This window comes from Arachis ipaensis, chromosome B8 (assembly GCF_059453495.1).
Source record: "Arachis ipaensis isolate K30076 ecotype BB chromosome B8, ASM5945349v1, whole genome shotgun sequence".
Taxonomy (NCBI): domain Eukaryota; kingdom Viridiplantae; phylum Streptophyta; class Magnoliopsida; order Fabales; family Fabaceae; genus Arachis; species Arachis ipaensis.
This window is the reverse complement of record NC_142443.1, coordinates 114017204-114039857: the sequence shown is the minus strand read 5'-3', so window position 1 is coordinate 114039857 and position 22654 is coordinate 114017204. Positions and strand designations below refer to the sequence as shown.

General features: G+C 35.2%; 2 protein-coding genes across 2 annotated transcripts; both read left to right on the top strand.

The window, feature by feature from the left end:
- The first annotated feature begins 9045 nt into the window (after window positions 1–9045).
- Window positions 9046–9606, top strand: LOC148549310 (uncharacterized). Its single transcript, XM_088496491.1, has 2 exons — window positions 9046–9306; window positions 9388–9606. The coding sequence occupies exons 1-2, from the start codon at window positions 9046–9048 to the stop codon at window positions 9604–9606; spliced, it is 480 nt and encodes a 159-aa protein (XP_088352617.1).
- An 8279-nt stretch (window positions 9607–17885) lies between these two features.
- Window positions 17886–22326, top strand: LOC107612903 (protein neprosin). Its single transcript, XM_016314685.3, has 7 exons — window positions 17886–18814; window positions 19122–19208; window positions 19365–19619; window positions 19843–20007; window positions 20182–20235; window positions 20350–20496; window positions 21284–22326. Exons 1-7 carry the CDS (start codon window positions 18593–18595, stop codon window positions 21659–21661), a joined length of 1308 nt encoding a protein of 435 aa, XP_016170171.1. The 5' UTR covers window positions 17886–18592; the 3' UTR covers window positions 21662–22326.
- Window positions 22327–22654: the final 328 nt, after the last annotated feature.

The window sequence follows — 22654 nt, the reverse complement described above, 5'->3', positions numbered from 1 at the left end:
GTTTATTTATGTTTGTGTCTTTATTACATGATCATTAGTGTCTAATGTCTATGCCTTAAAGTTATGAATGTCCTATGAATCTATCACCTTTCTTAAATAAAAAATTGTTCTAAATGCAAAAGAACAAGAAGTACATGAATTTCTTGAAAGAATGATGAAAAAGGAGAAATGTTATTGATAATCTGAAAAATCATAAAATTGATTCTTGAAGCAAGAAAAAGTAGTGAATACAAAGCTTGCAAAAAAAATGGCGAAAAATAAAAGAAAAAGAAAGAAAAAGAAAAAGCAAGCAGAAAAAGCCAGTAACCCTTTAATCCAAAAGGCAAGGAAAAAATAAAAAGGATCCAAGGCTTTGAGCATTAATGGATAGGAGGGCCTAAAGGAATAAAATCCTGGCCTAAGCGGATAAACAAAGCTGTCCCTAACCATGTGCTTGTGGCGTGAAGGTGTCAAGTGAAGAGCTTGAGAATGAACGGTTAAAGTCGTAATCCAAAGCAAAAAGAGTGTGCCTAAGAATCCTGGACACCTCTAATTGGGGACTCTAGCAAAGCTGAGTCACAATCTGAAAAGGTTCACCCAGTTATGTGTCTGTGGCATTTATGTATCCGGTGGTAATACTGGAAAACAAAGTGCTTAGGGCCACGGCCAAGACTCATAAAGTAGCTGTGTTCAAGAATCAACATACTGAACTAGGAGAATCAATAACACTATCCAAATTCTGAGTTCCTGTAGATGCCAATCATTTTGAACTTCAAAGGATAAAGTGAGATGCCAAAACTGTTCAGAGGCAAAAAGCTACTAGTCCCGCTCATCTAATTGGAGCTAAGTTTCATTGATATTTTGGAATTTATAGTATATTCTCTTCTTTTTATCCTATTTGATTTTCAGTTCCTTGGAGACAAGCAACAATTTAAGTTTGGTGTTGTGATGAGCGGATAATTTATACGCTTTTTGGCATTGTTTTTAGGTAGTTTTTAGTAGGATCTAGCTACTTTTTAGTATATTTTTATTAGTTTTCAAGCAAAATTCACATTTCTGGACTTTACTATGAGTTTGTGTACTTTTCTGTTATTTCAGATATTTTCTGGCTGAAATTGAGGGACCTGAGCAAAAATCTAATTCAGAGGCTGAAAAAGGACTGCAGATGCTGTTAGATTTTGACCTCCCTACACTCGAAATTGATTTTCTGGAGCTACAGAAACCCAATTGGCACGCTCTCAATTGCGTTGGAAAGTAGACATCCTGGGCTTTCCAACAATATATAATAGTCCATACTTTGCCCGAGTTTTGATAATGTAAACTGTCGTTTGAACGCCCACTTTCTACCCTATTCTAGCATTAAACGCCAGAACTGGTATAAAAGCGGGAGTTAAACACCCAAACTGGCACCAAAGCTGGCGTTTAACTCCAAGAAAAGTCTTTACATGTGAAAGCTTCAATGCTCAGCCCAAGCACACACCAAGTGGGCCCGGAAGTGGATTTCTGCATCATTTACTCAATTCTGTTAACCCTAGCTACTAGTTTAGTATAAAAACTACTTTTAGAGATTTATTTTATGTCTTTTGGACCATCTTTGATCAGTTATATGCTATCATATATCATATTGTACACGTTTGGAGGTATGGCCGACCTTCATTACTTATGTATTTTCAACGGTGGAGTTTCTACACCCCATAGATTAAGGTGTGGAGCTCTGCTGTTCTTCATGAATTAATGCAAAGTACTATTGTTTTTCTATTCAATTCAAGCTTATTCTTATTCCAAGATATTCACTCGTACTTCAACCTGATGAATGTGATGATCCGTGACACTCATCATCATTCTCACCTATAAACGCGTGCCTGACAACCACTTCCGTTCTATCTGCAATAGCTTGAGTGTGTATCTCTTAGCCTCCATTCCGAAAGATCGGAGTCTTCATGGTATAAGCTAGAATCAATTGGCAGCATTCTTGAGATACGGAAAGTCTAAACCTTGTCTGTGGTATTCCGAGTAGGATCTGGGATGGGATGATTGTGACGAGCTTCAAACTCGTGAATGTTGGGCGGAGTGACAGACGCAAAAGGATCAATGAATCCTATTCCAACATGAGTGAGAACCGACAGATGATTAGCCGTGCAGTGACAGCGCATTTGGACCATTTTCACTAAGAAGATGGACGGTAGCCATTGAATCTGCCTAAGAACCGACAGATGATTAGCCATTTTAATTATCAAAACTTCATAACCATTTGAATCTGCCTGACTGAGATTTACAAGATGACCATAGCTTGCTTCAAGCCGACAATCTCCGTGGGATCGACCCTTACTCACATAAGGTTTATTACTTGGACGACTCAGTGCACTTGCTGGTTAGTTGTTCGGAGTTGTGAAAAGGAATTGAGATTATGAACGTGCATACCAAGTTTTTGGCGCCGTTGAGATCACAATTTCGTGCACCAATGCACCATTCGAGTAAGAAGAAGAAAATAGAGGTTATGTGTCTCTGTTGTAAATCAAAGGTCACAATTGAAACTTTGGGCCAAATAATGGATCAATGGTTCAGATTTTTGAAGTCAAAGAAAAAAGAAGAAAGAGAAGCAACTAAGTCAGGATTCAAGCCAACTCTAATCACTGTTGCTGTCCCATCTCTCCTCTGCGTCGCTAATCTGAATTTTGGGAAAGAAGAACAAAGTCAAAGATGTTCAACCAAACTCAAGTTTTGGAAGCTTGACTCTTATTTAAAAGGGTAAACGACCATAAATTAAATCAAGGAGAGTGAGCACACTGTTTAGGTCTTCATAGCTTTCAAGCTAAACCTTCTTCTCCTTCATGGTTTTACATTGAATTTTCTGTTTTTTAGTTTTATCTTTCTTTATTTCTTATCAATGGAAAAAGGCATTGTGTGAGATATTAGTAAAAGTCATTAAGAGAAAAAGCAAAGAAAATAATCTTGGAGAAAAGCCAGAAATTATTTCCAACTCTTTTGTATGTATTTCTATTTTGTATTTATGATTCTGAGAGGATTTCTTTGTTAAGTTGAGTGAGCACTTAGTGGTTGAAAGTCTAGAGAGTGAGCCTAGCCAAATCAAGCTTGGGTAGAATGCTTGGGAATTGGTGTATATAATCTTTGAGAAAGATAGTGAAAATTCCACCATAGTTATGGTGGAGACTGGATGTAGGCCACATTGCACAAGGTGGTTGAACCAGGATATATGGCTGTGTCATTTTCTCTTCTCTGTTCTATTTCTGTTTTTCATTCAGTAAGAAACAAAATGAAATTGTCTCCTGTTTAATTAATCTATCTCACAGAAATCACAACAGGCGGATTCTAAAGTAACTTGCTTGCTCTGTTCCTGATCAATCGTTAAGAGACAAAACTAAATTGTCTCCTATATTATCACTTTGCATACTCAATAGCAACTCTAATCTAAGTTCAGTTTGAGGTTAAAAAAAATACAAGTTTAAAAGAACCCATAGATTCAACCTCCCTTCTCTAGACCATTGATAACCTTCAGCATTTACACTAGGATATGAAGTTTTCTCTTGGGCATCAAAGAAACAAGAAACTGTGCCTCAATCATCTGCTGAAGCCGAGTATCCTGTAACTGCAAATGCTACTAGTTAAGTAATATGGCTAAGAAAAATATTCGAAGACATAGGTGAGAAACAAGAAGACCTAACAACTATATTGTGCAACAGCAAATCAACAATAGCAATGACAAACAATCCACTCCATCATAGTAGGATCAATCATATAGCTATCAAGTATAATTTAATACGAGATGCTATATTGGAGAAAAAGTTAAAGATCGAATATTGCAACATAGATGAGCAACTAGCTGATATCTTCACTAAGGCGCTACCAAAATCAAAGTTTGAACTATTTCAAAAGATGCTCGTTGTGCATCAAAAAAGAGTATTAATAATGCTACACATTTATAGAACTCTCTAGATTTCTCATCATCTTGTTTTTGTAAGATTAAATATCTAGGTATTATGATTGAGAAGTTAGAAACTAAATAAATAAATCAAGCAACTATCTAAAAATATCTAAGAAGGTAGTATTTAAAAATATCTAAAAAGAAATTATCTAAAAATTTCAAACACTAATTTGATAAGTCTATAAATAAGCCATTATAGAGTTGATTGTAATTAACTAAACACATGAAGTCTCAAATATTTTTGTACTTTTTCTATAATTTATAATATAACTATCGAATTTCTCTAACATTAATCTAAATGACTCCTCCATCAAAACTATCCCTTCCATTTTTGCTACGACATTCCATAATCTACTAAATCAACTTCAATAATATACAAATGAGTTCGAGAAGCTTGAGTTAGCTTGGTAGGTCAGTTATTGATAATCTTGCATTCTTATTTCAATAATAGTATATTATTAACTTAAAAGAGAACTCTTTCAAAATAGCAATTCTAGTTCCTCAATAACACACTCTAGTTTCAACTTATTGGCAAACAATATGTTCAATTCCAGCATCAAAGAAAGTGGTTCAACAAAATGAAAGATCACATCACTTAGATTCCTATAGTTTCTACATTAAATCAGTGACTGAAAGATTTTCAATGAGAGAATAACATATTTTCTTAAATTGAAAAAGGATGAGAATGCAAAAGGTTGAGGTAGCAAGACAGAGAGAAAGCGTGAGCAGGTTTTGTTGATTGTATATAGCAAAAGGGAATTAGTTATGAGTGTAGGTGTTCAAACATTGGAAATGACGATGTGCTTATCTGAATATTGATCTTTGCAATTTTGCAATCATTGAACAAATTTGTTCATGTTTCTAGTATTATTATTGAACAAGCCTGATGTTTCACAAAATTAACAACTTCCCAGATGAGTTCATCAATTTAAAACTAAAACATATTTTAAAGTGGAATCAGCTAATGCAAATGAAATGCAACTAAAATAGATTGATTGATGAGAACGTGAAAGTGAACATGATGAACCATGAAGTGGCTAAGACTAATGATAGATAAAATATCAAACAAATAACACTATAATAAGGGTTAATACTCAAAATAGTCCCTGAAAGATCACCCGATCTTCATTTTCGTCCCCGAATATTTTTTTTAATCAAATTAGTCCCCGAAAGATTTAATTTAAACCACGTTCGTCCTTCCATTAGGTCATTGACGTCGCTGTTAAAAACTGCTGACGTGGACTGTGACGTGGCTGCCCACCCCAATCAAACGACGCCGTTTGGTCACTCCAGCGTGTCGCAATGAAACGCTTGCGTTTTGAGGGGATAGTGAAACGTTTTTCACTGTGTCTTTGGTCTCTAACCTCAGTTGTTCTTCTTCATACTAAGCTTGAGTCTCTGTTTCTCTACCCCCTAAGCAAGCAACAGGAAGACGAAGAAGACTGCCCCATTGAACGCAACCGTTGGAGTAGGCGTGGAGCATTGTTGGTGCGTCTACTCTGGAGCCTGGTGGGAAACCTGAAGGCAAGAACAGAGCGTTGTTTCTGCGTTCGAAGTAAGAGGTAAACTTTTTTGTATGTTGCCAAAACCCTCTGGTAAAACTGTATAAAACCGTAGTTTCCACATTATTTGATTGAGTGATCGTTAATAATCTGTTACTGAATAGGGTGTAGGGTTTCATTCCAGGGTTGGATTTATGAATGGGTGAATGCGTAAATTAGGAAAGACTCTGTATTGTTGGCTTAGGAAAAGTGTTAACTATGGCTTGTGTTAATGGAGTAATGGTTAGTGGTTTAGGGTCTGTGTTGGTGATGATTTAGTGTTTTTCATGTTCCTTTTTAATTTTTGTATAGGGTTTGGAGGCCTTGCACTTCTAAGATGGAGGGTCCTCCGATAACGTTCATTTTTCATCATGGTGGAAGCTTTAAAAATGATGAGAAAGGAAGTAGAATCTACGAACCAGATAATACGGAAGTGTTAGTGGGGGTGGATGGGGATACGTTGGATGTGTTTTTTGTTAAAGGATACTATAAATAACTGGGATATGCTGGGGGGGTTTATGTTGGTAGAAGGTTCCTTGGCTGTCGCTTGAGAAAGGGCTGAGGAAGTTGGAGACTGATAAAGACTTGCTGAAACTGTGTAAGACCTGTAGGAGGAATCACAATGTGATGAACACATACTTTGAACATGGAGTTTCAGAGCCACACGTGGTGGAATGCATGAGTGAGGAAGATGATGTCATTCTGGCAACCAATGCACCCTTGTTGAAGCTGCCCAGCACACAGCCTGCAATGCAAGCAAGGAAAATTGCATCCCAGTCCACAATGAGCCACTCACAAAGGGAGTCAACAAAGCCTCTGCATCCCACTCCCAAAAATAAAGCCAAAGCCACTCCCAACTCTGCTGGACCCAATCCTCACCACAAGAACATGGAATATGGTAAGCCCAAGACAAGGTCTTCCCAGCAAGCAGAGAAGCCCAAGGAAAAACCCAATTCTGAGCCCAGTGAAAAGCCCACTAAGAAGCCCATTTCTGCCCCCACCAAAAAGTGTAGTTCTCAGCCCACTCCAAAGCCTAAACCCCAGCCCAAGTTCCAACCAAGAAGCTTCTCCCAACCTGCAAATCCTAGCACAGCTGTTAAGTCAGGAAGTAGGCACCAACCTCCAAAGAAGTCAAATTATAAAAACAAGAACAACCCAACTCAGCATTGCACTAGATCTGGGAGAACTGTTAAGCCACCCCCTATTCAGGATGATAGTGACTCTCATGAGTCATATGAGAGTGCTGAGGACAGTCTATATAAACCCACCAAAGGATTGGGAGATGCCAGTGACACTGACAGTGGGGGTGAAGAGTTTGAAAGTAGAGGTATACGAAAGAATGATTTTAGAGAGAAGCACAGACCAGCTTCTTCTAGAAGGGAAGAGAAGGTTATTGACACAGATGACTCTAGCTACGAAGACATTGAAGAGGATGACCCATCAGATTCAGGTAACTGATGGTTTATAATGCGACTTATATTAATCATGTTTTTTTTATCAGACATATTAATTTGATAACTGGCCTGTGTGTTGTGATTGGATTGACAGACTCTGGAGAGGATTCTGGAATTGAGACTGAATCCGACTGTGACTCCTGGCACTCAGAAGATATGGATAAGGTCCTGGACTCTGATGAGGAGGAGCCTACTGTTTATCCACCATACAATGAAAAGGCAAAATTTGGAAATCTGAAGCTTGAGGTTAGCATGATCTTTAAGTCCAAACAACACTTCATGAATGCCACTAGAGATTATACAATACAATGGGGTAGGAATATCAATTTCATTAAAAATGATAATGTGAGAGTGAGGGCTGTATGTAAAATAGAGGGATGTCCATGGGTTGTTTATTGTGCATGTAATAAGCAGAATGGGGTATGGCAGATTAAGACACTAGTTGATGAACATAGCTGTCCTAGAAAGAGAAAGAACAGAGCTGCAACACAAGAGTGGACATTGGGTAAGCTGGTTCCTAAGCTTAGAAAGCACCCAACTATGAAGCATAGAGAGGTATACGACTGGTTTGTCAGGAAGTGCAACGTTAAGCTTAATAGGACCTGCATTACTAGGGCCTTAAAGGCAGCAAGGAAAGTAGTGGAAGGGGATGAAGTTGAACAATACGGACTGATCTGGGATTATGCTAACCAACTCTGGACCACCAACCCAGGTTCAACAGTTCAGGTTGGAGTCATTCCCATGCCTGAGAGTCCTCCACAATTTCAAAGGTTCTATGTATGTCTGGAGGCGTGTAAGAAAGGATTCAAGGCTGGGTGTAGACCGTTAATTGGCCTGGATGGAGCCTTTTGGAAGAGCTTGCATGGAGGGCAGCTGCTGACTGCTTGTGGCCAGGACGCTAACAATCACGTTTTTGTGATAGCCTATGCATTTGTGGATGTTGAGAACAGAGATAACTGGCACTGGTTTCTTGAGATATTACAGAATGATATCGGTGACTACAGGGAAAATAGTTGGGCCTTCATTTCGGATATGCAGAAGGTAAGGACCATTTTGCTGCACGAAATGATTTTTAAGGACTTATTTGAATTCATTAATTTCTTATGAGGACTTGTTTGATTTAATGAAATACGTATTTGAATTTGTTTGATTTAATGAACAAGCAATGTTTGAAATGTTTTTTTTGCAGGGATTAATCCCAGCCATGCAGGATATGATGCCAAGAGTTCACCACAGATTTTGCGTCTAGCATCTGTGGAGGAATTTTTCCAAACAGTGGGGCAGTATACAATTGAAGGAGCTGGTGTGGGAATGTGCTAGGTCTAGAACTGTTAGTGAGTTTGAAAGAAACATGAAGAGGGTGAAGGTGTTGAATGAACGAGCATGGGCTTATCTGGATAAGTGGCCGAAAGAATCATGGACGAAATCTCATTTTCGTGAAGGGCCTAAAATGGACACTATATGTAACAATGCCTGTGAATCATTTAATGCAAGGACCAAACATGATAGGGGTAAGCCTATCCTTACACTGACAGAGGAGGTTAGGAGGATCATAATGAAATCCATGATTGACAATAGGGAGAAACTGGCTAACTACCAAGGTCTTCTGCCTCCAGTGCAACAGAGCAGGCTTGAGGCAATGACAAAGCTTTCTCAGCATTGGAGCCCACAATGGAGTGGTGATCAGAATGAGGAGTTATACGAGGTTCACGGCTGGCCAACGACAATGGTTGTTGACTTAGGAAATCGAACTTGCACATGCAGATTCTGGCAATTGACAGGTATATATTCTCACCCTATATTAAGATTCTGAAGTGTACTACTCTTACACTGGAGTACTATGTCTGAGATATTAACTGCTGCCACAGGTATGCCTTGTATGCATGCCATATCCTGTATACAAGATAAGAATGATAAGAGGGCTGAGGATTACTGCCATGAGTGGTTAACCATGGAATCATACCGAAAAACGTATGCTTTCCATGTTAATCCAGTGAAGGGCCAAGAGTTATGGGAAAAAACAGGTCGTCCTGCCCCAGTTCCCGCTCCAATTAAGCCCAAACCAGGTAGACCGACAAAGAACAGAAGAAAAGACAAAGATGAGGGAGGATCTGGGTCCAAGACAAGAATGAAGAGAAAATATAACCCCATCCGATGCATGTTCTGTAGTGAGGTTGGACACAACAAGAGAACATGCCAGAAGAAGAAACAGGCTGATGCTGAAGAAGAAGCACGTTTAATGCAGCTGCAACTGGCTTTAACTAACCCTAATACAGATGTACCAAACGAGCTCCCAACTGATGCTGATGGTGCAACTCTACATAATCCTCTCCCTTTGTCTGTTTCCCCACCACCAAAGCGGTCAAATGCAGCCACTGAAACAACACCGGTTTGCTTTACTGCTTTAACTTCAATTTCATTTCACTACAGCTGTTTAGTTTCTCAGTTTGGTGTTTACTATGTCATGCAGGCTAAAATGAGGGGAAGACCACCAAAGGTTCAAGTTTGTAAGGGAAAAGGGAAAAGAGCTGCCTCTCCCCACTCTGCTCCACCAACTGCAATAGCTCCAATTTCTGCTGGAACAATCAGAGGATCTAGTGCTGCGACAACCAAGAAGCTTGCGAGTTTTATGATCTTCGTCCCGACTCCAGGGTTCAAACGGCCTAGGAAGAAAGACGACGCCATCTGAAGCACATCCATCTAAACATATGCAACCTTTTTTTTTTGTTCTAGGCTCTAGACTAAGAAAGACATGTTTATGTTTCTGTTAAACAATATCTAGAATCAATGTTTTGTAATGACTCTATTGGGTGCATGTTATGCCTTGGTATGAAGTGTTTCTGTTGAATCACTTTTAGGAATTCTACTACCTTTTGTTATGACACTTTATATTAAGAAATTTAAGGAACTTTATTATCTTGTTATGTGTCTGGTTTGCCATTTGCTTCTTTACATTTTATCTTTTCACCACAGGTTATCCAAAAACCAAATTTCCATTGATAAACTCTAGTTTCATATTAGAATACTTTAGCTAGGGTACTGGAAACAACAAAATCAGCCCTACTTGTACATATATGAGATGCAAAGTAACACTCCTACTAACATGACTAGCATCACAATAGTGAACATGAAGCACAATAACATTCTGTGTGCTCTAACTTCTGCTTCTAAACTACCTATTCTCCATGCTAACTTAACCTTCCAATCTTCATAGTCAATGTCCAATTCTCCTTCCATTTCTGGGACACCCCTGGAACCCTCTGCAACAGCTACATCTTCATTTTCTTCCACCCATTTAAAAAAATTGCAATGGTTCCCTTTCTGGAAAAATTGAACAACAGTGTAAAGCCCAGAACAAGAGTAGAAGCCAACATCATGCTATGATTCATACAAAATTAAACTCACCCGATATCTTGCACAGGTATGGAACAACCGATCTGGGTTCTTTGATGTCCCTGATTTCTTAATCAAGGTTTTTAAACCGCAGAAACAGGTTTCCTCATGGTATTGTCTTCTTCTTCGCATGGACGAGCTCGATGTATAACTACTCAGTGAGGGAGATGGAAACCCACGACCGGCCCCTCCACTTCCGCTTCCCATCATGGCGCCCAGACCAACTTCCTCCTGCAAGCACAACACCTGGGTCTACGACAACGCTCAACCAAGGCAACCGTGTTCTTCGAAGGTTGGGAATTAGGGTTTTTTAATCTCACACTTGGGGACGAAATTGATGCAACACACTAAACATATCTGGTCAGCAATACACTCACCATGCCAGGTATTAGGGTGGGCAGCCAAGTCACAGTCCACGTCAGCAGATTTCTAACGGCGACGTCACTGACCTAACGGAAGGACGAACGTGGTTTAAATTAAATCTTTCGGGGACTAATTTGATTAAAAAAAACATTCGGGGACGAAAACGAAGATCGGGTGATCTTTCAGGGACTATTTTGAGTATTAACCTACTATAATAAATATGAACTTTAACAACATTAAATTTTGTTACACTTTAAAATCGTTTTATTACATAATTTTAGATAACAACATAATTTTTACAGTATTATTGTTGAAATTTAATTTTTTATTATTTTTAGGTAACAAAATAAAATCGTTCTATTAGATTATTATAAAAAATTGTTTTATAACTGTTTTAAATGATTTTTTATTAAACAACAGTTTCTAAATATTTTTTAAATAATTATACAAAAAATATACATAAAAATCATTCTCTAAAACTACTTAATTTATAATACACATAAAAATTGTTTCCTAAAAATATTTAATTTATAGTGCACATAAAAACTGTTGTTATAAACTTTTAACTACTAAATTCTTTAGCGAAACATAAAAGGTTGTTTTATATATATAATATTTATTTTCAATCTTTGAAAAAATAATTGTGAAAAATATTTAAATTATATTATTATTTAAAATCATTATTAAAAATCTAATTATATAATATTTATTTTCAACATCTAAAAAATATTGTAAGATTATCTAAATTATATTATTATTTAAAATAATTATTCAAAAAAAAATCTAATTATAACATTACCTAATATATTATTATTGTCAAAAGCTCTTCACCGGTAAAATCCCTCGTTACTTTCTCTATTCACATGGAACATGTAAACTACGTGTTAGAGTTTCTTTCTGTGCCAAGCGGTTTGTTCGTTCTTTTTAAAAATTCAATTTTTAAATTATCTATAATTTATTTTATTAGTTTCAGAATTTTATTTTTTAAAATGAATTTATTAAAAATAATTAAATTAAATTTCTAATCATTTGAACTTAAATTAATTAGAGCACTTATACAACTTTTATAATAATAAAACATTTTGCATAATTGCAAATAAAATTTAAGTAATTAAAAATAATAAAAATTAAAAAATTTAATTATTTTAATTTTTGAATTAAAATAATTATTTAAATTTATTAATAAATTAACAAATAAATCTTTTACGTGTTTTAAATAATTTTATTGTATTTCATTTAGTCATAAATTATTAATTTATTCTATAATTATTTTGAAATTTCTAAATTACTTCTACGTCTACTCTTTTCAAACTCTAGTTTTCTTAACACATGCATCACTCCCTCACTTCACTCACTCAGACTCAAACAAAAGAAAGCAAGACATGAGATAAGGAAAAAAGAAGTAGCGGGGTCTGGCGTCTTCTTCTCCATCGCTGCCACGTTTGACGTCGCTCAGAAGAAGAGTGATGAAAGAGGAAGGGGATGAGACAATGAAGAAGGAGAAAATGAGAGAGTAAGGAAGCACGATGGGAAAGCCAAAGGAGAAGGCAACGGCTGAAGGTGCTATTGCGATTGTTTTTGTTGAAATCAAAGAGGGGAGCACCACGAAGAACAAAGAGAGAGAGAGAGAGAAACGCGCTCGGTGAGAGAGAAAGGATGGAGGTTGGGTTTGTCGCTATTATACTCCATTGCTACCTCTAACGTGCCATGTTCGCCACGTTGGAGCTCCCTGTCATTGTTCTATTTATTACTTTGTGCCTCTTGTTGCAGCTATAAAGTGGGAATTGCTTTGTTTGTGTACTCTACATTCAAGGCAATAGAATGTAGAGATCAAAATGATCAACGAAAGTGTCTTTTCTACGTGAAAGGTACCATTTACTTTGTTTTCTGATATATTTGCATCACCCCTTAAATATATTTTTCATTCAACTTCATTGAAGTATTTACAAACACTACAAGAAAAACGTGAGTACCGTCGAATTTACCGTCAGATTTAGTGTCGCAGAGTAGCGGCGGATTTACCGGCAGGGAAGGCGTGGAATTCATCATGTTAAATTATTACCAACGGATTTACATTTCCGATGGTTTTCGGTAATAATTAGAGGAAAACAAAAAAAAGCGCATAAATTAGTATCGGATTTACCGTCGAATAAATTCGCCGATAAACCCATTTAGTGAAAAACCTGCGTGTTGGTGACCTGCAATGGTTTACCGTCAGATTTTTTCAACGGTAATTTTGCCCTAAATTTGAAGCGCGAATTTTCTCCCCCTTCATTTTGAATCAGACTCTCTCTACCCTTTAATTTCTTCTCCCACTCTCTCTCTAACTCTCTCCCTCCCGCTGCTCTGTCAACCCCGCCATCATCCCGCGGTCATCCCGCTGCCGCCTCCTCAATCCATCTCTTTCTCTCCTTTCTTCTTCCACTCTCTCTAACCATCTCCTTCCCTACCGTCGCATCCTCTCTGGCAGCCCATTTCCCTCTTGCCGCCATCTAATTCAACAGCCGCCACCAACAGCGCCGGCCACCAGCAACAGTGCCGGCCACCACCAACATTCTCCAGTCCACCTCTGTGTCTACATTTTTTGGTAAATAAATTTTTGTTTTTGTTCTCATTAAATTTAGGATTATTTTAGATTTTAGTTGTTAATTAGTATTATGATTTAGATAGAAACAATTTTTCTGTTTAGTGAATTTACGTGGTTAAGATAGGATTAGATTAGGTTATTAAACTTTTGTGAGTTCTAATGCTGTAATGATGTGATATTGCTATTGTTGTGCTGTTGGTTTTGAATTGGAATTGATTTTAGTAAATTACTGATGCTCAAGCTTGAATACATATATTTCCTTAAACAATGCCCTATAGTTCAAAACTCAAACAAAACTTGTCATGAGTATCAGTTGGATATCAAACCAATTATGATCAAATTAAAGGCAAAATTCATTCAATTTATCAATTATCAAAATTGGAAGAAAGAATTCAAAACAAATTGAAATTTCATGAAAAGTGAAAATTTTAATTAAAACCCAAGTGAAGTATGCATTTTCTAGTCAATAGATTGAGTTCTATCAATAACATCACCTACAAAATAAATAGTTTAAGAAAATTATACAAAAGCAGAAAAATATATGAGCAGAAGTTTTGAAACCCAGCACACTAATTTAAAAATTTTGGCAACATATCGCGAAAAATCATCTGATATCATGAATTTTCTGCAAAGATTCATATATATATATACTTACAAAATATTTTTTTAGTTTCTTCCTCTTTCTCATGTTTCTTTATAGAGTCATCTTTTTTGATAAGTGTTTTCCTCATACTATAAACATTCAAAATATGAGATAGAAAAATGATTATTCACAGCAATAAAATAACAGATAATAGCACACAAACAATGGAGCAAAGCACAAAAATACTAAATTATAGCACACAGACATTGAAAAATAGTACACAAAGAATGAAATTCAGCATACATACAGAATCACAACACACAAGCAATGAACTTTAACACACAAATACAGAATTATAGTACAAAAATAATGAAATTTAATACAAACAATGAACCAGATCACACAAACAATGAATCTCATAAATAATTAGCACAAAAAAAATAAAATTTAACATACAAAAAATTAACTTCAACACACAAAATATAAATAACAGCATATAAACAATGAATATTTCCGCACAAACACATTAGGTAACATGCACTCAAATTTAGTATTCTCAAGAAATCTACATGTAAATGATTGGGTTAAATACGATTTTGGTCCTTAAGGTAGAGGACGAAAATTTTTTTCGTCCTCAACCTTTTTTTGCTTACAAATCCGTCCCTAAGTTTTAAGTTGGTTTTAAAATCGTCCTTCAGACCAAAATACCCTTTTCCTTCTTCTTCAAAATCCTCATTTTCTATTCTTTTTTTCTCTTTTTTTCCATCACAGAAGCAGAAGCAGAAGCAACCAGAAACAGATAAACAAGGCAAGAAGCAGAAGTACAAGCAATACACATGGATAATGGAAGGAGATAAACAAGGCAACCAGAAGATAAACAAGGCAATACACAATGAGGACCAGGAAAAACAGAAGGCAACAAAGCAGAGTCTTGACTTCTTCTCCAACAAAAAAAACAGAAGCAGAAGTAACTAGAGGCATCAACAACAACAATGGATAATAGAATCAGAATCAAAAGCAGAAGAAACAGAAGCAGAATCATAGAAGCAGAATAGAATTAGAATCAACAACAATAATAGAATCATAATCAGAAATAATGTAAACAAAATAAACAAATCCACAAATAAAAAATTCAACAATATAATTTTTTGAAGCACAACGGCGAGTGACGAGGAGAAGCGGCGAGTGACGAGGAGCAGCGGCAACCGACGAGGAGCAGTGACGACTGGCGACCGAGCGAAGAGGAGGAGCAAAAACGGCAAGCGGCGCAGAACGTCCACCCTCGCAGATCTGCTGGTGTCGACATCGAGCGAGGAAGAGGAGCAGTGGCGAGATCTGACGACGAGATCCAGCGGCGAGGACGCGAACGATGAGAAGTGACAGTATGGGCGGCGGATTCCCTTCCCCTTCCCTTCCCCGTCTTCTTCCCTGAAACACCCCCGTGCGCGCGTGCGCGCATGTGATTCCCCTTCCCCTTTCTCTTTAACCCATTTTTTTAATATTTTTTAATTAGGGTAATTTGGTAATAAAAATTAAAATTTTGGTAAAAATGACGATTTTAAAACTAAGTTAAATCTTAGAGATGATTTTGTCTTAACCCTAAATGATTCTACTTCATTGTTATTTCGTTTACAATCTTCATAAGTAAAATGACGTGTTGTTTGAGTTGTGCATTAGTGGAGCGTGTGTGCACACGTTTTATTTTGAAGTGTTTTTAGTTGTAGTGAAATATTTTTAGTTATAGTTAGACCAATTTAATTGGACTTGACTATCAAAAAAATTTGTACATGTAGGATCACTACTTTATTTAGAAGAGCATTTTAAACTTTCATTAGTAGAAATTTTAGTTTACTCATCTTTTATAAATATAAAATTAGTTTTATTTATTTATTAATTAATTTAACATTCTAATATTTTAACAATTAAAATAAGAATTTAATTTTGATATAGTGTAAAACTGTTTTATACGTGTATCCAATCACGAACTTTTTGTTGTTGATATTGGAGTGGTAATGATGTTTTTTTGAAATGTGGACAGTTGGAGTGTTATTCTCAAATGTAGAACTGTTTAATTGGAGAAATAGAAATCGGATCGTTCGATTTATTAGAGGTACAGAAATCGAACAGTCCGATTTGTAGAGGTATAGAAATCAAATTGTCTGATTTATGAGAGGTATACAAATCGGACCGTCCGATCTGTGTTAAAAAAAATAAAAAATTTGAGGTACAAAAATCGGACCCTCCAATTTGTGTACCTCAAATTTTTTGAATTTTTAAACACAAATCGGAGGGTACAATTTGTGTATCCCAATTTTTTTTAATTTTTTAAACACAATTGGACAGGATTCGATTTGTGTACTTTCGATAGTTTTAAAAAACACAAAAAAATTATAATGTTAAGGTATATCACTTATCCCACTTCCATATCTAAATTTTTTAGCCTCTAATCACATAAAGATACATGATCAAAAAATTAGGTTTAATTACTCTGCTTGTCCTATAGTTTCGTAAAATTTTCAATTAGGTCCCTATACTTTTTTTTCTTTTAATTGAGTCTTTGCCCCAAATTTTTTTTTAATCGGGTCCCTACACTTTTCTTTCCTTTTATTTAGCTCCTTGTACCCATTCTTTTTTTTAGTTGGGTCCTATAAAATTAAGCCAATTACTACTAAGAGGAACTTAATTGAAAAAAAAAAAGATTTGGTGTAGGGATCCAATTTAAAAGAAAAAAAAGTATAGAAACCTAATTAAAAATTTCATGAAACTATAGGAACCAACAGAATAATTAAACTAAATAATTATTTTTTATATTGACGATATGAATAATCATCAAAAAACAATTGTATTATTACACTGTACATGAAAATTAAACTCTAAAAATAATAGTTTGTTCACTAATAAAGAGGGAAGTCGGGCCAATGAATAATAGCTCAAATAGCATAGACTCCCCATACTCAATTAAGAGGTTGCGGGTTCGAGTCTCTTATCTTTTCAAATTTGCCAATGAGTAATAGCTTAAATGACATAGTCTCCACATACTCAATTAAGAGGTTGCGGGTTTGAGTCTCATATCTTTGGTTAAAAAAAAAAAAAAGAGAAGTGAAGTCGGATTGATACAAATGGTTAGAACTTCAGATTTTTAAATTTGTTGCTCTCCGTATTTACAAGTTCAAATTCCCTTAACCCACTAAAGTTAGTTGCGGTTTTTCTTCTACCATTTTATTCATAAAAACCCTCTTCACCTTACGATGAAAACAAATTCAAATTCAGCCTTTACTAACTTGACCTCTATGAAAGTATGAATCTTATCGACTTATCCGCTTCCATAGCTAAGAACACGAGAGACAATAGAACAAAACAAAGACAGGTACCGAGTGACTAGGGAAAATAACTGTGATCCCGTGAACCCCAAGGGCATTTCAGTAACTCCACCCAGCACCGTGGCACCAGCACTCTAGTTATAGCGGGAAACTAGTAAGTAGTAACTATACAGTGCACAAACGGACTTTCTAACCCTACACACCGACTAATTTGAATTCTAAAAAACTAATAAAATTATAAAATAATAAATTAATTATTATTAAATTTATAATTTTTATCAAATATAAATTTTAAAATTTAATTAATATGTGTTTTTAAGACACATAATAAATTTATTAATAGTAAAAATTTTAAATATTTTATTTAATAAATAATTTTTTTTATTTTATAATTTTAACATATACCCTTAAAATACATAATAGATAAATCCAATTTATTAAGATTTAGTTAATATATATTTTTAAGATAGAATTAAAATTATGTTTATAAAAAACTTTAAATATTTTTTTAATAGATACACAATAATTACATTAAAAATCACACTTTATATAATTTTTTATAATAAATTTTATAATTAATAATTTTAATATGTATCTTTAAATTACATATTAACTAAATTTATTTTGTCATCTTAATTAAAAAATAATTAAATATTTATTTTCTAGTTTTATTAATCTCAAACATATGGAAACTTGAAAAGTCTGGTACGATGTCACTCGACAACGCCACCATACATTTCCACATACTTTCGTTATTCTCTTTCTTCCTCACTTTCTTTATGTTCCAATAATGCCCTTCGCTCCATTTCTCTGTCCTCTCCTCTTCTCTCGTCTCTGGGTCTTTTCCATTCCAAGCGTCGGCAGTTTATTTTGTTGTCTTCTGAGTAACAAAACTACAAAATAAGTAACAGAACAGAGAAACAAAGGGGGAAGGGGGAGAGAGGGGGGGGGGGGTTAAAAGAAAAAAAGAAAAAGAATATTCAACTTATTCATATATACACATAAATAAATTATAGAAATATATTGGAATACAAAAGGGCCCTCTTCCTCTCACACACACTCGCTCAGTGTCATTGTGTCAAAGTGCATGTTTTGTTTGTATTGTGATTTGCGTGTGAGTGGGGTGCGCAGGATAAGCAGAAGGGAAGATAGAAAGAGCTAGAAATCCTATTCATATTAAAGAAAAGGGAGGTTGCTGTTTTAACAACCCATCATATACTAGTTTTTAAGGCCATTTAATTTAATTGCGCCTTTTTACTATATTCTCCTTTTTCGTTTGTGCCTAAGTGTGTTACTATAAACAATAAAAATAATTAAAATTAGTAGGATATACATTTGTTTATTTTTGGGGTTTTGTGGCCTCTGAGTCAGTGTATGTGAGTGTGTGAGTTAAATACCCATTTTGGGAGAATTTTGATATTAAATTTGCATGCTTTTGGATTTGGAAGCTGTAATGGCTGCCAAGTTGGGAATTCACAATATTGTGCAGCTCTGCTTCTTTTCCTCCTTGCTTTTGGTGCCTTTGGTTTCTGGTGGCAGAGCCACCACCGCCACCACCGGTGGTGGAAGTGGTGGCGGCGGTTCCAGTCAGAAGCTTAATGTTCAGAACCATTTGAAGAATTTGAACAAGCCTCCTGTTAAGTCCATCAAGGTAAAGAGAAATTATAGAAGGAAAAAAAAAAAAGAAGAAAGAAAATTCGCCTTACAACTTTCTAATCTTGATTATGCATTACTGTATTGTCATTGATATTTGCAAAATGGAGTAACTGTCGTTTAAGGGAGCTTCTTTCTTTCTTATAATGTCTGTCATTGGCCGTTGTGATGGAGATTCTCTAAATTGTTCTTTTGCTCTTTGTTAAGAATTACGTAATTGGTTTAACAAACATTGTGTGATTTTTTCCTTTTTTTTTTTTTGGCGATTTCTAACTTATTACGTATTTGGTTTTGCTTGAAAGCAGAGTCCTGATGGGGATATCATTGACTGTGTTCATATGTCACACCAGCCAGCTTTTGATCATCCTGACCTCAAGAATCACAAAATTCAGGCAATTAACAATTGCTTTATTATCTTAATTCTCTTTTATTTTTCTTTTCTGCAATTCAAATCGAAAATTTTCAAATGTGGGGACCGAATTATTCTGTTCCTGTTTGAATTTCAAAAAATAATGATGAGGTTTAACTTTTTTTTATGTGGTGTGCAGATGAAACCACCGAATTTCCATCCAGAAGGGAAAATTTTGGCAGACAGCAAAGTATCCTCAAGTTCCAGCCCTGTGGCTCAGCTGTGGCACCAAAACGGAAGGTGCCCGGACGGAACGATTCCGGTCCGGAGGACTAAGAAGGAAGATATATTGAGGGCAAGCTCAATTCAGCGATTTGGGAAGAAGAAGCAAAAGAGTTTTCCTCAGCCAAGTGCAAAACCTCTTCCTGATATCCTCACTCAAAGTGGTCACCAGGTATAATGCCATGTCTCCATTTCTCATTAGTTTCTTCCATGGCTGAGCTATAGTTATATGGAACCCAATACGTTCCGGCATGCCTATGCTACCTAATTGGGGAATTCATATAGCCATGGGCTGAACTGCAGGCGAATTCTGTATTATATGCACTTCTTGAAAGCTGTTTATTTATTTGTCACTTCTATTTATTAATTTTGTTTTATGTTTTTGGAGAATTCAGCATGCAATAGTTTATGTGGAAGGAGATAAGTATTATGGAGCTAAAGCAACCATAAACGTTTGGGACCCTAGAATTCAACAGCCAAATGAGTTTAGCCTCTCTCAAATGTGGATTCTTGGTGGCTCTTTTGGTCAAGATCTTAACAGTATTGAAGCAGGTTGGCAGGTAAAAATTATTATTTTATTTAATAAATTTCCCTTTTTCCATTGTTATCTTCTGCCTGCACATTTTTCTAATTCAGTAATCAGAACTCTCTTAAAACTATGATCCGATTTCTATCATTGTTTCATCTAATTTAATTTTCTATTCTTATCTTTTTCTTCTCTCTTAATCAATCAGGTTAGCCCAGATTTGTATGGAGATAATAACACAAGGCTCTTTACTTATTGGACAGTGAGTTTTCCAATTCATGCAAAACCCCATTTTCTTAATCTCTCTTGTTATTATTTTTACTATATAAATTTCTTATTTGTTTCATGGAATTGGTTTTTTTTAATAACATGACAGAGCGACGCATATCAAGCTACTGGTTGCTACAATCTTCTCTGTTCTGGCTTTATTCAAATTAACAGTGATATAGCCCTTGGTGCTAGCATCTACCCACTTTCTAACTATGGTTCTTCCCAATATGATATTAGCATTCTGGTCTGGAAGGTACATTTACAATTTTTTTTTTCTTTTTTGTTTTGATTATATATAATATTATCTCTTCATAATAGACATTCTGGCATGAAAATATGCCCCACTTATATTAAAATAAATTATTAAACTGTTATGTGAAGATGCATTGTTCAATTATAAATCAAGAGAATCTCTGACAATAACTCTATTATATCTGAATGCGTTGGTAATTTTGCATGTCCTTGGTTTTTATGTCCATGAATTTAATATTTTAGGCCCCCCATTTGGTGTATGTTCCATGACAAAAAATATACGGGCTGAGACAGTAGAAAAGGACAAACCTATCCTCACAAATCACAATCCTCATATTTTAGGTAAATAGAAAGTATAGAAAAAAATATGTCATTTTAAAATACAGGAATAATTGCTTCATAACACAATTTTATTGTGAACTAAAAAATTGGAGATATCATAATATATACTATTTTTAACGGGCTTATTAAAAGGGTTGGTGTTCAACTTTTTTCCCTAAAATACCCTTCATTATATATTTTATAAACAAAATAGTCATTTTGAAAATTTGAACCCAAAATCTTTTAGTTAAAATATAAATCACACATCATCTCAACTAATTTAATATTTATTATTTTCATACACATTAAATAAATAAGAGAGTGAATCAATACGCAGGAACTTGTCTATTGTTACACAAGTAGAAATAAAGACACAATTTTTCTTTAGTTTCCAAAAGAAAGGCCTATAGAGTTATAGTTATAGTACCATATGATGTTTCTTTACAAGGGTAAAAACTATTGTGTAGGACCCAAAAGAAGGGAACTGGTGGATGCAATTTGGGAACAACCATGTTCTTGGGTACTGGCCAGCATCTTTATTTTCTTACCTCTCAGACAGTGCCTCAATGATTGAATGGGGGGGAGAAGTTGTGAATTCTGAGTCTGATGGCCAACATACTTCAACACAAATGGGGAGTGGCCATTTCCCTGATGAAGGTTTTGGCAAAGCAAGTTACTTCAAGAACATTCAGGTTGTCGACGGCGAAAACAAGCTTAGAGCTCCAAAGGACCTAGGCATTTACACTGAGCAAGATAGCTGCTATAATGTTAAAACTGGTAATGCTGATGATTGGGGCAATTACTTCTACTATGGTGGTCCTGGAAGAAACCCCAACTGCCCTTAGTCGTCGCAAACTAAGGACCTGTTTGGTTTGTGAAAACGTTTTGTTTTCGATATTTTCTGTTTTTTAAAATTTGTGAACGAAAAAATAAATCGGAAAATGAGATTTTATTGGTTTTTACTAATTTTATTTTTTCTTCACAAAATTATTGAAAATAGAAGATATTGGAAATAAAAACATGAATTTTCACTGATCAAATAGGCTCCAAGGAAAGAAAAGAAGAAAATAACAGAAGAAAAAACAAAAAAACTAATGTTCATTTTATCTGGTATAGGTTGTATCTTGTGCTAGTTCTTGTTAGGTTTTGGTCCATTATGAAGCTATTATTCTCCTTTTAAGGTCTCCAATAAATTGTTGGAGAAAAAGGGTTGGTGGCTTACTGGCTTTCTAGATTTACAGGGATCAAGTTTTCTTTCATTTTTCCTTTTATTTTTATTTTTTGACCTATTTTCTTGTTCATATATAAATATGTGCCGTTTGTTGGTTTGCTCTTCTCTCTAGAGCTGCGAAAAGCTGAGGGTGGTGTTGTGAATGTGAACAGAATATTCTTAGTATGGTGACAAGTGAGTTCAAGGTTTCTATGTATTTATTATTATTTTATTACGGTGCTTGATTTGTTGAAAAACAAATTGTCTTAATAATAAGATATGTATAAAACCATTTATGTATGTTATGCTCTTCCTGGTTACATTACTGGTCGGTGGCTCTTTATTTTTATCTTCAAAATTTATTTACTTATTTTGTATGGAACTTAACAAAGTATATGGTATGCTCTTGCACATGTTGTGAAACATGGCCAACCAAATTAAGTCACTTCACATCTTTTATGAAAAATTTTATGGTATTAAATTAAAGTATAAATATAGCACTATTATTGGAAATTAATCATATAATGACGGAGCTTAAATAAAACAAAATCAAAGATGAGCACTAAGCTTTATGTTATTGCGATGCTTGTATTGTATATGCTGGACCCATGTGAGATTCAATCAATGG

Coding starts and splice junctions, on each gene's coding strand:
- LOC148549310 (XM_088496491.1), top strand. CDS start 9,046: ATGAAGAGAAAATATAACCCCATCCGATGCATGTTCTGTAGTGAGGTT. Junction 9,307..9,387: donor CAGCCACTGAAACAACACCG/GTTTGCTTTACT, acceptor TATGTCATGCAG/GCTAAAATGAGGGGAAGACC.
- LOC107612903 (XM_016314685.3), top strand. CDS start 18,593: ATGCTTTTGGATTTGGAAGCTGTAATGGCTGCCAAGTTGGGAATTCAC. Junction 18,815..19,121: donor CTCCTGTTAAGTCCATCAAG/GTAAAGAGAAAT, acceptor GCTTGAAAGCAG/AGTCCTGATGGGGATATCAT. Junction 19,620..19,842: donor TCACTCAAAGTGGTCACCAG/GTATAATGCCAT, acceptor TGGAGAATTCAG/CATGCAATAGTTTATGTGGA.